Raw genomic sequence first — 12,100 nt, forward strand, 5'->3', positions numbered from 1 at the left:
CTATTGGTGACGTTGGTGAGTCGTTTGCGGATTGTTCATCTGCCCCTAAAGGCATAAATAACACGGAAATGGTTGCTTATGCTTCTAAATTTGATTCATTGTTGAGTCTACTCAATATGGTCACTTCAAAGCACACTGTTACACAATCTTATTCAACTCCTGACGACATAGTTCAATTTCTTTACAAATCGTTTGACAGTCAACGCAGCATCCAAACTTCGTCTGGTTGGACTTCAGATACACTTTTCCAATATTTTAGCTGGGTTGGTTGATTCACTGATGGAGTTGTCCTATTCGCCTTCTGAGGATAGCACTTTTGTCAATTCTGTCTTCTTTTTTCGTCCAAAACAGCTGACAAAGGCAGCCACTAACGCCTAGGTAAATTTGTCAGCAAACCATTTAGGAGCTGGAAGAATGTAATTGGATGCTAAACAAGTCACCAAAAAACTAACTTTCACAGAAATATTTAGTGCAACCTCGGACAAGTTCATTTTTGTTGGTAAAATGCAGGGTAACATTATCAACCAGATAGACACAACAAGGGCAGCGCAGGTTTAGGAAAATCACCAGAAACTCAGACCGATTATTGAACGCGTAATATTTCACGGAAGGCAACAGCTTACCCATCAAGGTGTGAACTATTCTGGTTCTATTTCAATCACGGATCCAGAACCTTCTCAAAATGATGGCAATTTCGAAGCTCTTTTGCGACTAAGGACAAGGTATGGTGACCAAAGTCTGGCGAAATATCTTCTTTCTGCTGCAGCAAATGCCAAGTAGGTTTCTTCAATGATTAGGGACAGTCTGAAGCCCGCTTGAGGAGAAATTCTTCAACAGTCCATAGTCACAAAAGTAAATGTAAGTCCTTGCTTTTCGTTACTTACTGACGAGGAGGCGGACGTTTCCAACATGGAGCAGTTACCTGTTTGCTTCCGCTACACCTCTACTGGAATTCTTCATGAGGATTCTCTTGGTTTTTTCCCAGTTAGGGATTTAACTGGACAAGGTCTCTTTTCGTCAATTCTGCATTTTCTTGAAAGGCTTGGGCTTAACCTAAACAAGATGGTTTTAGGGGTATTATGAGGTGGCAGCGATGAGCGGCCATCTAAGGGGCGTTTGGGCCATTATACGCCAACAGTATCTAAAGGCACTTTACGTCCAGTGTAGCGTACATAGTCTCAACCTCGTCATTTCGTGTGTCTTATCTATCCTAGATTTTCAGGATTTCTTAGGAGTCCTAGCGCACATATGCAGTTTTTAAGGGGCTTCACCACTCAGAACCCTAAATCTGAAAGAAAATATCAATAAGCTCTTGTCGGATTCGCGAAAACAGAATATAAACACAATCTTTGAAACAAAACGGGTCGAGTGCCACGATTCAGTTATTCGTTTTCTTGAGCTCCACTGGCCGATTCTGCGTTCTCTTGAAGCTCCTGAGGAGAATATCAACGCAAAAGAGTCTGCAAAAATGTCGCAAATACTAGACGACATCAACCAGTCACAGTTCGTTATGTGTCTCCATGTCGTAAAGAAACTTATCTGTCTGACGGTGTCTTTGTGCAAAATTCTGTAGTCGGTTGGGTAAGACTTGGCTGCCACTTGTAGACACACAAAAACTGTTCCTTCCAGAACAATGACAATAGGACAAGAATGTGCCGTCACCTTCGTTCCTATTTTAGACAAAGCTTCAGTCTTTTGCAACTTGTTTAGAGCTCGAGATGACTCGCCAAAGAACAGGAGGTGGTAGAAACTCCCATCTTGACGATCCTGATCAGCTCTCTCGCTATAGAGCCTCTCTGTTTAATCCTTTTCTAGACCCACTTCATATCAGAGCTTAAAAAGCGCTTTGAAATTCACCAGAATTTGTCGTCTCATCTCAGCATCCTTGTCCCTTCAAACATTGTATCGTTTGATCAAAAAACGAACAGAAATTAATTAAAAAAACTTTTTCCACAAAACAAGTTTTTCAAATTTAAAATGATGAGCTTCGTTAATTCAAAAATGAGCAAAAATAAAGTCAAATGATCTTCCAAGATTAAAACTACCACAAACCACCTTCAATAAATAAATAAAACCCAAAACGAAGAGAAATTACAATAAATAACCGAGGCAAAGTCAAAACGAGCAGAGATTAACACAAGTAGGGTTGACAACCCTTGTGTCTTCTCAAGAACAGAACATAATTTGAGCTTTACTAGGAACAAAACAATTGACAATGGAATTGTAAGTTATGTACTGGTCTTGAGAAGACATGAGAGTTGTCAACCCTACTCATGTTACTTTTTGCTTGTTTTGAGTTTGACTCGGTTATTTATTGCAATTTCTGTTTATTTTTGGTTTCATTTATCTATTGATGGTGCCTTGTGGTAGTTTTACACTTGGAATATTATTTGATTCCATTTCTGCTATTTTTGGTTTAATACGGCTCTTTACTTTTCTTTGAAAAACTTATTTCGTGGAAAAAGTTTTTTAAATTAATTTACATCAAGGCTTACGGAGAGGTAGGAGACTTGGGCGTAAAAATGCTGTTTTTTAGGCTTCAAGCAAATTCCTTCTCCCCACCAAAACAAAAAAACATCAACCCTCCTCTGTAATGGCTCGTGTGCGATTATACGCTACTGTACATAATTTTTTAAAGCCTCAAGTGAATCAACTTAGTTAAGGGAAGATTGAAAGTAATTGTCTAAATAAAGAACATTTTGAGATATTACTGCAAAAAAACCCATAGGGCTATGGCATCACACAAAATATTCCACAAAATAACATTTCAACAATACATACAAAATAAAATATAAAAAACTTACATACATACAGAAATATTTTAAGCACTCGCCCTCTTTCTTTCCCTGTAACAATTTTTCTCTGTGTTTTATTCCATAATTTCAAACGTGTGTAATATATTTAATTGTTCCAAAATAATTCAACCACATTGCTGAAACAAACTACTCACTTGATTCCATGTTTCCGAATATAAAGTCTATCCTTGAATCCAGTAGTTCAGGACAAAGGACCATAAAAGGAAACAGATCCTGACCAACTTCTCCACACATGGGGCATGTATACGGACCATCTATCACTTTTGCTTTCTGTAAATATTTTCTTTTTTCTCCAAGTGCTAAAAATTAACCGTCCCTGGCAAATATTACATAATTTCATCGCTATTTAAACCGACTTTAAAATAAATATCACAGAGCTTCTTCCATTTCTGGTAAACGCCGGAGGGCGTCAACGGTGTGACATAACCCTACTATTTCTGAATAGAAATAGGAGTCTGAATAGATATCAACCGTTAATTCTGTATAGACTACGTGCATTCTTAGGAACGACTGCGCCACAGTGTGGCACTACTGTCTCTGAAACTGAAAAACTCAACATTTAAATCGAAATGCTGTCTCAGAATTTTCACTCGATTGCTTTTGGGCCCCTTTTCGATCAAAATTGCCATCTTGTGCCACAAACAGGCAGAAACACCACTGTGCTATAACATAATTTTTTTCTAATTACATAGGACACTTTTTACTTTTAATTTACTTTCAAATGAGCTTTCGTTTGATTTTCTAAAGCGATTGTTTTGATACGATTAACCCGGGGGGGGGGAACAATTAAACACGCATCAGTCACCAGCCTTCTCAGAAAAAGTACGAAGTTCACACTTTTGTAGATAGGGGCTTAAAACCTCTACACAAGGGTTTTCCGATATGTTGAATTTGATGGCATAATATGGATCAAAATTTTTCACTCTTTTGTTTTCTTGGGCTCGTATAACCTACAGCTTGTTAGTATACTGTAGCTGTTTGACTTTTTTTTCTGCCAAACGGTTTTTGTAAGCTCTGATCTCATTGGTATAAACTATCAAGTGCACTACCATGTTATCTACGTCACACTATTGATTTTTATGAACAATAGAAATTAGAAATAGATAGAAACAATTTTAAATACCTTTAAATTTCTTGGGTACTGAAATTCGCAAGTGTTGTTCCAAATTTAGATTCGAATAGGCTCGTCCTCGAATCAAGCTATTGACTTTGATTTTACTGGTGGTTATATCGGCAAGTATATATACAAGGAAACAAGTAAAAGTCAGTGGAAGGTAATTTTGATAATGATTTTTAATAAAAATTAGTCATTAACAGACTGCTAATGTAGTGATTATTATGCTGTAAGAAAAGACAACAGCTTAATTATTTTCATGTTTTATCCGTAAACATGAAGGGTAGGAAAATATTAGCCAAAATAAAAACAATCTTCTCTGTACTAATTTTTCCATTTAAACACCGTAATAAAAACTTTACCCATGCATTTTCCAGTAGAATCAAGGCGATACCCATCGCCACATCTGATAACCTTTGTTTTGGTTGAGGGTGGGTCGACTAATGATGTAAGACTTTGATAATGAGACTGGGATATTTGCTGGACTGGGATTTGAGCTGATTCGCACCGATAAGAACCTTCGGTATTAATGCACCTGAAAATGTAAATTTTATGCGAAATGGTTCAACTCACAGCTGAGCCACTTCAGATAAAATAAGAATTGACTACATAAACTAGACTTCTGATAAAATCAGTTATGGTCGAAACCTATTTTACCAACAGGCTAAAAACCCGGATTGGAACCTGAATCCATTGATTTCGTTCAGCTTCTTGTCTGTCAGAACCTCCCACACGCTCAGTGGTGTAGTGGGCTAGAATTTCTGTACCAGTAAGCATCTAAAAGTAGTATTTTTGTAGTACAAGAAGAAACATTTAATTGCCACAAGGTATTGAACACATTTAATATGCATCTAGCAGTTAATATACTATAAGGAGACTAAAGATTTAACTCTAATTGAAAATAAAATTGAAAAAAATAAAATTCCTTTTATGATAAATAAAATTGAATAAGCAAAATTTGAAAAGCAGGATATGTATTTTCATTTCAATGCTGTAATAACTGGGAAATATAATATTTTTGAACTAATTCGCTTTCAGCGAAGCGCAAATGACCCAGTAGGGTTTAGATTTTAAAGTTCTAAATTCTTGTTTGTTGTGGAATTAAATTTGTCCTGAACGGTCTTCGAAAGAAATAAGTTAAACTAAATATTTGATATACAATGATATCAACTGCTGTAAAACTCATCAGTTAAAAATTTGATTTTACTGTAATTTAATTTTTTATTTTCAATGTTGTACTAAGTACGTGAGAAAATGTCTGTAATAAAGCGCCAATGACCCTCTAGGTTTTAGACTTTTACACTTAGGGAAGGAGGCAGTTCCCATATTCTTTTTTGAATTGATTTTGTTCGTTTCAATCTTGATTTGCATTTTAAATTAAAGTTTTTATCGTTCTCTCAGGTTTATTTATTCATTTATATTAGTACATGTTGTATGTTTATTTACTATGATTGTTTATTTAGTTTCTATTCGTTTTGGGTTTCATTTATGCTACAATAGTAAAATACTTGTGTTAGTTTTAAGCTTGATGTGTACATTCAATTTAAGCTGTACTCGTTTCAAGATTTATTTATTCATTTGTATTAATACAACAAAAGAATGAAAACAAAAGTAATATGACACGAGAAGAATGGAACAACAAGAATAATACAAGAAGAGATAAGAAAACTAATTTTTTAAAGGAAAACCAAAAACAATTAACCCTCCCCCCTCGTGCAATAAAAAAGCACCCCAAATGTATTTTGTATTTGGTCCAACCAAATCCAGGTAATAAGATTCGAGCCTAATACAAGTTAGATTTTAATTACTTTTAGTTTTAATAACGGACAATTCTGATTTTCATCTTCTCTTCTTAACTGTATTAGTCGCAATCCATTTTTTCTTATTGTTAGACATTTCTGTTCAATTATGGTTTTTAAGCCTCGTTTGACGGGTATTTTTTTTGTTTAAAAATTAGCATTCTTTTCTTTATCTTTAATTGTCGTTTTTCGGTGGCCGGTGTTAACCCCCTGCGGAAAATACCTCCCAAGAAAATAACCTTCCACAGACCCCCCTCTCCCCCGGGAAATTCCACACTCACGCAAAGGACTAGAATTCTCAATTTCTAATTCAATGAGCACACTTCGAAGTTTTTGCAACCTTGAGCTAGAGGTGGGGATCAGGAAGGGACAGTGCTCCTCCTCTACGGAATAAATTTTGATCATTTCGGGGTTTAGTGTTATTCTTTACTTTCTTAATAACAGCATAGACCAGAAATATTCCCAGAAATCTTATGGGAGTAGATATCAATGTCACATTATTGATGCGTTTTTTAAAGTTTCTTTTGTGCCCCCCACCTAAATAACCTTTGCTGGACAACACCCTTTTATTGCCTTTTTACTGGGAAACTTTTCTACCAAGAAGGGGATTACCAGCATGATTTAAAAAAAAAAAAATCAGAAACTAGTCTTTTTCAAATGAAAGTGCGCTAAGAAAAATTTTCCACCCCAGATCCTCTGCAAGAAGTTTTCTGGGTGGAATTTCCAACTAGAATAGAATTGTCTAGGGAGAATTCCTTGGAAATGAGGGATTGCGTTTTTACGTGAAAACAACTTTCCACGGTGGATTTTTTTGGTGGATGAAGGAATTCTTCATGGAGAGAGGAGACGGATTTCACTGTGTTATTAAAAACAATCAGAAATTCAACTATAAAAAATTTCTACAACTGAAAGAAAGGAGCAACATCAAAACTTAAGCGGACAGAAATTAATACGTATATGAAAGGGGTTTCCCCTCCTTAAGACCTTGCTCTTTGTGCCAAAGTTTTGACTTTTTGTCCCACTTCCTTAAGAACGACTCCTGAAACATGTTTAATAAGAATGATAAGCTTTTTTTTTCAATTTATCATTTTCAACCTCTTATGACAGAGTGTTGGTGGGTCCAGATTGGGGAAAGAGAGTGTTACCTGAAACCACCTTGAGGGAGCCGGATTTTCTGGCATTATCTGATTAACAAACAGAGATTAAAAAAAAATTAAACACTTTTTTTAAACTTAAAGTACAGAACCACATTGAAAAAGATAAAAATTAGTCCCTCTTAAATCTCTTGCTCATTGAAATAGTGGCTTCTTTTTCTTTGGCAAAGTTTTTTTTAATTTAATTAATAGGCACTAATTTTTACGAAGTCTTTCTCAAGAAATTGAGAAAAAAGTCAAACTTTAACGTAAAGAGAGAGGGGTTTCAGACGGGAATCCCCCTAACATATCGAAAAGTTTTGTTCATTTAAAGTTTTAATATAGTTCCTTACTTTTAGTTAAAAACTTTACTTTCAGTTTTTTTCTATTTAATTTCATAAAAGGGTTACTGTATTGAAATAAACGACATATCATTAACACAGGATTTTGACTAATGGACATTTCTTCTGGTCTTTGTCTGTTTTGGTGGGCATTTTCAGGCGGAATAATCTCTTCCTAGCTAATTTATCTACTATGTGCTACCTCTCCGTAGTAGCATAATATTTGTAGGCATGAATATATAATGAGTAGGAGGTAATAGGCTTGAGACTATCTGTGCAGGATTTTGACTCTTAGAGATAGAAGAGCATCGTCAAGTACTGAGAACCATGTTGTGACAAAGAATAGGCCCAGAATTGCGCAAAGCCTCCCTTTATACTGGAGGTCCCAAGGACTTCTTGCTGTCCAATTCTAAGCTGGCTTAAACACTTCGGTTTGGACTTGAGACAATGTGTTGGTCCCTGTCCTGCATTGGTATCCGGGACCATTGCTTTTCCTGAAGCCAAAATAATTTCGATGATTTAAAGGACATAAAAATTAGAACTTGGAATGTTTTGACTTTAAAAAATAACTATCGTATCGACATTTTGACGGATGAATTGAGACGATTCAAACTAGGTTTATTAGGAGTTTCAGAAACTCATATCCCAGGGATAGAAAGCATGACATTAGGTGATATAGAATTTGTTTACCCGTAGGAAAAATAAGGTACAAAGAAAAGGAGTAGGGCTCATGATGAATAAGGAAGCTGCTAAGTCTTGTTTTGGTTTGGAAGATATTAAAAATGCGAATACTTATCACTCATTTTATGACTAAAATGTTCAGGGTAAAAGTGATAGTTGTATATGCCCCTGTAGAGCCGACTGACGGAGATACTAGTGATTAAGATGACTTTTACTTACACTTACAGTAGCAAATAGACAGGATCCCAGGTAGAAACATTTGTTGTTTTTTTTATTAGATTTTAACGCCCAGATCGGTATAAATAGGGATAGATTGTATCTTAGTCTTGGTAAATTAGGCGTAGAAAAAGAAAACAGTAATGGCCACGGAGTGTTTCAATTTTGTAGGTTATAACCAATGCGGTGTTTGGTTATAAAATTGCACATCGGTTAACATGGTATTAAAGTGATGGTAAGACGGCAAATCTTATTGATTACGTTATTTTAAGCCGAAGACTAGCAGGATCAAAAAAAGATACTAGGGCATATAGGAGTGTTGTTACTGATGTTAAAAGTTAAAGACCACCATCTGGTAGTGTCTAGGGCTAATTTAAAGTTGAAATATTGGAAGAGTAACTACCTCCCGGGAAGCTATGATGTTAGTAGACTCCAGAGTGAGAATTTGAGAGAAACTTTTCAGGAACAGTTGAATTATAAGCTGTAGAGTTTAAAATTTGACAATGTGGAGATGGCTAAAATTATTTAGGAAAACAATTAGGGAAGTTGCTAATGGTGTCTTAGGAAAGAAAGTTAGGACTGCAGCTAGGAATATTATTGAAAAGGCTTAATAGTAAGAAGTGACTTTTACCGGTTTTATGTTAATGACAGATAATATGAAAACAAAACGAATGTAAAGAAAGTGGCATTCAGTACAGAAAACATCAAAATTTGAGCTAAGGAGTTATGAAGTGGAAGTCATGGATAAAATTGTCAAGGATCTAGAAAATGCAGCTAGACAGTATAATAGTAAAAATATTGTACTGGCATGTTAATAAATTAAAAGAGAATAGTCAATCTGGACCTGTCCCAGTTAAAGATAAAAAAAAGGCCAAAATTAGTGATAAGAAAAGAGTTAAAGAGAGATGAGCAGAACATTTTGAGAATGTGATGAACCGAGATAGAGTTGCAGGAAAAGATATAGAAGAAAATAAAAAAAATATGATACCTTAGATGTGAAGGAAGAATTAGCGGCAGTAATAAAAGAGTTAAAAACGGGTTAAACTAAAAGGATAAAGGCTCTAGGTGCTGATAGTGTGGTAAATGTGTTTCTTAAATATGCCGGCTCTGAGGTTAGAAATGAGTTACTTAACATTATGGAAATGATTTTTAAAAAAGGGGAAGTACCTAGCATTTTAGGAAAACCTTAATAAGACCACAATAGAAAAAAGGTGATAAGTGTAAGTGTGCGAGGCATTAGGATGGTCTCTGTAGGTATCAAATTACATAGTAATAAGATAATTTTTAGACTGAGAGATTCTGTAGACAAAGTTTTAAGACAAGAACAGTTTGGTTTTAGAAAAGGTAGAGAATGTGTCGACACCTTTAGTTTGAGTTTTTGAGTTTTTGAGTTTTCAAACACCTTTAGTCCTCATTTTGTCCTAGGAATGACGCATGGACGGATAATAGATAGACGTTTCTATTAACAAATGAACTAACCTCATTTTTATACAATCCTAATAAGGGTGATTAATGCCAGAATTGCCTCTCACTCCATTAGACTATTTGTCTTGGTCTTTTCCACAATTAGCCAAGACTTTTTGCCCACAACTATTCCATTTTAATTCAGAAATCAGCGGAGAGATAATAGATAGACATATCTATTAACAAATGATATAAACTCACTTTTATACAATCCTAATAAGGTGTGATTAATGCCAGAATTGGCTCTCACTCCATTAGACTATTTGTCTTGGCTTTTTATACAATTAGCCATGAGTTGATGCCCACAACCATTCCATTTTAATTCAAAAATCAACGGACTCAGTCGAGGCCTTCGACCTCAACCTCGTGAACAACCGTTGGATTTTGTTGATAGAAGAGCTTTAGTAAAGTTTTATTCTTGTATGGTATCCCCCTTTATGTGGATCATTTTGATGGATTTGTCTGAAGAAGCACAGGAAAGGCAATAAGAGACCATAAAATGAATTGGGTTAGGGGGGGGGGAAATCTCCTAGACTTAAATTTTGCTGGTGATTTAAGTATCTTAGATCAAAATGTGAGCAACAAGAATAAACTTTTAGAGATGTTGTGAGAAAAGGGTGCAAGAACAGGTTTGAAATAAATGTTAAGCAGACTAAGTCCCTAAGGCTAGGAATAAATGAAGATGAAAAGGTGACGTTGGGTAAGGAAAAGATTGTTCAGATGGACAGCTGCACTTATCTTAGTAGCATTATTAGTAAGTACTGGGGAAGCAGTGAGGATGTTAAAAGTAGAATAGCCAAGACTCAGGTTGCTTTTTTTTTCACAGTTAAAAACAAATTGTAAGAATAGGAAAATAAATCTGCAAACCAAGATTAGAATATTGGACAGTACAGTGATGATCGGTGGTCAAATATGGCTTTTAAGCATGGGTGCCCCAAAAAGCGGATGAAGATTTGCTAGACATTTTCCAGAGAGATTGCCTACGCATCGTTCTGGGTATCCGGCTGATTGATCGTATTTCAAACAGCAGGCTGTACGAAAAGTGTGGTTCAAATCCCGCTTTCTAGGACAATAATGAGAGAAAGGTTGAGATGGATAGGGCAAGTTCTGAGGATGAAGGATGGCAGATTGCCAAAGATTTTCCAAGATCTCTGCTCAGTTAAATTGCAAGGTGTACTAAGAAAACTTTATGCCTTTCCACGTGGTCCAAATGATGTATTTGCAATATGGTGGGAACGGCCTGGAATACCCATTTTAAACTTTCAGAGAGGGCTTACGGAGACGGAGGGGCAAGTTGACGTTTAGCTTTGTTGGGGGGGGGAGCGTAAAGCAAAATTAAAAGGAACTATGTGCATCCATGTTATCATATTATTTTATCTGCAAAATCTCGTAAATAGCTCGGGGGATAGAGTTGAAACTGTCGTCTTTTATCCATCAAAATGTTTTTGCACTAAAACCCCCCATTGGACTTATAATCTATACAAAGTTTATTATCAAGGCCATTCAAAAGGTAGTATGTAATACCAAGTTATCAAAGTTATCTTCAATATCTTTGGAATGGCTTGGAGTATCAAGTAGAAACTTTCCAAGAGCGTTGATAGAGAGAGGTAGCTGGACGTTAAACTATGACTTAGTAGGAAACGAAAACCAAATCAAATAACACTTTCTGCATCCTGTTTATCAAAATACCTCGTTTGGAATACCTTGGGAACAGGCTCGGCGTTAAAGCTGAGATTTCCAGGCTTCGTAGAAGAAGGAATATAAGGAAGGAGCAGGGGAATTTCCGATTTTCTGATGAGGGGTAGGTAAAAAAGTTTTGTCTCCGATCCATCTAAACATTTTCCTAATTTAAGTCCTAATAGGAATTAGAATTTATTCACCTCAAAGTACTAAGGTAAAGTGTATAAGTAAATGAAAAATATATAAATGTTCCTAACATTAACCACCGATACAACTATGAGAATTAAAACGAACTAAAACTAATTAAAAAATAAAACACTTCCAAACGAAGAAGTTTTTCAAGATAAAGGAAAGGACCATATTAAAACCTAAGGTGAGCTGACACAAAGACCAACAATAATTCAAACTAAAAACGACCAGAAATTACAGTCAAAGAATGAATAAAAACCAAAACAAAATTAAATCAAAATTACATCTTCCATCATCCAAATTGTGGACTAAGATTAGTATGGGCAGGACCAATACGAGATGGTTGCTGAGCAGTCAACTTAGCTGGTACTGAGATATTACGGGATGCGCCAATTTGACCAATTAAATTCATATAGTGTATTTGATTTAGTTGAACATAACCCTCAACATTCCACAAAAATGTTAGCTAAATACCTTAGCCGTTCCTGAGATATCGCAACTTTCAGTCAAATGAGCCCCCTCCGAAGTTTCCATAGCCACCCCTTTCAATCCAAGTTTTCCTGGTAAAAGAGGAAATAAGAGACAAATAAATCATTGAAGACTTATTGGTATTCAACTTATTGGTTATCAACGCAAAAGTGTTGCCTTATTACCGTTGGGTGCTCAC

The 12,100-nt window shown here is 35.7% G+C and overlaps 2 protein-coding genes across 15 annotated transcripts in view; one reads left to right on the forward strand and one right to left on the reverse strand.

Moving 5' to 3' along the window:
• Positions 1 to 12,100, reverse strand: part of LOC136034761 (fibulin-1-like) — a 198,962-nt gene that overhangs the window by 100,265 nt on the left and 86,597 nt on the right. For 12 of the 14 annotated variants that reach the window (XM_065716156.1, XM_065716158.1, XM_065716153.1 and 9 more), the window contains one exon: positions 4,293 to 4,465. The exons of the other annotated variants lie outside the window; for them this stretch is intronic. In XM_065716156.1, coding sequence (XP_065572228.1) covers positions 4,293 to 4,465 — 173 coding nt within the window. The remainder of the gene's footprint in view (positions 1 to 4,292; positions 4,466 to 12,100) is intronic. 14 annotated transcript variants of the gene reach the window in all.
• Positions 1 to 12,100, forward strand: part of LOC136034764 (uncharacterized) — a 187,837-nt gene that overhangs the window by 84,866 nt on the left and 90,871 nt on the right. The gene's annotated exons all lie outside the window — the stretch shown is intronic.

The sequence above is a fragment of the Artemia franciscana genome, chromosome 13 (genome assembly GCF_032884065.1).
Source record: "Artemia franciscana chromosome 13, ASM3288406v1, whole genome shotgun sequence".
In the NCBI taxonomy this organism is placed as follows: Eukaryota; Metazoa; Arthropoda; class Branchiopoda; order Anostraca; family Artemiidae; genus Artemia; species Artemia franciscana.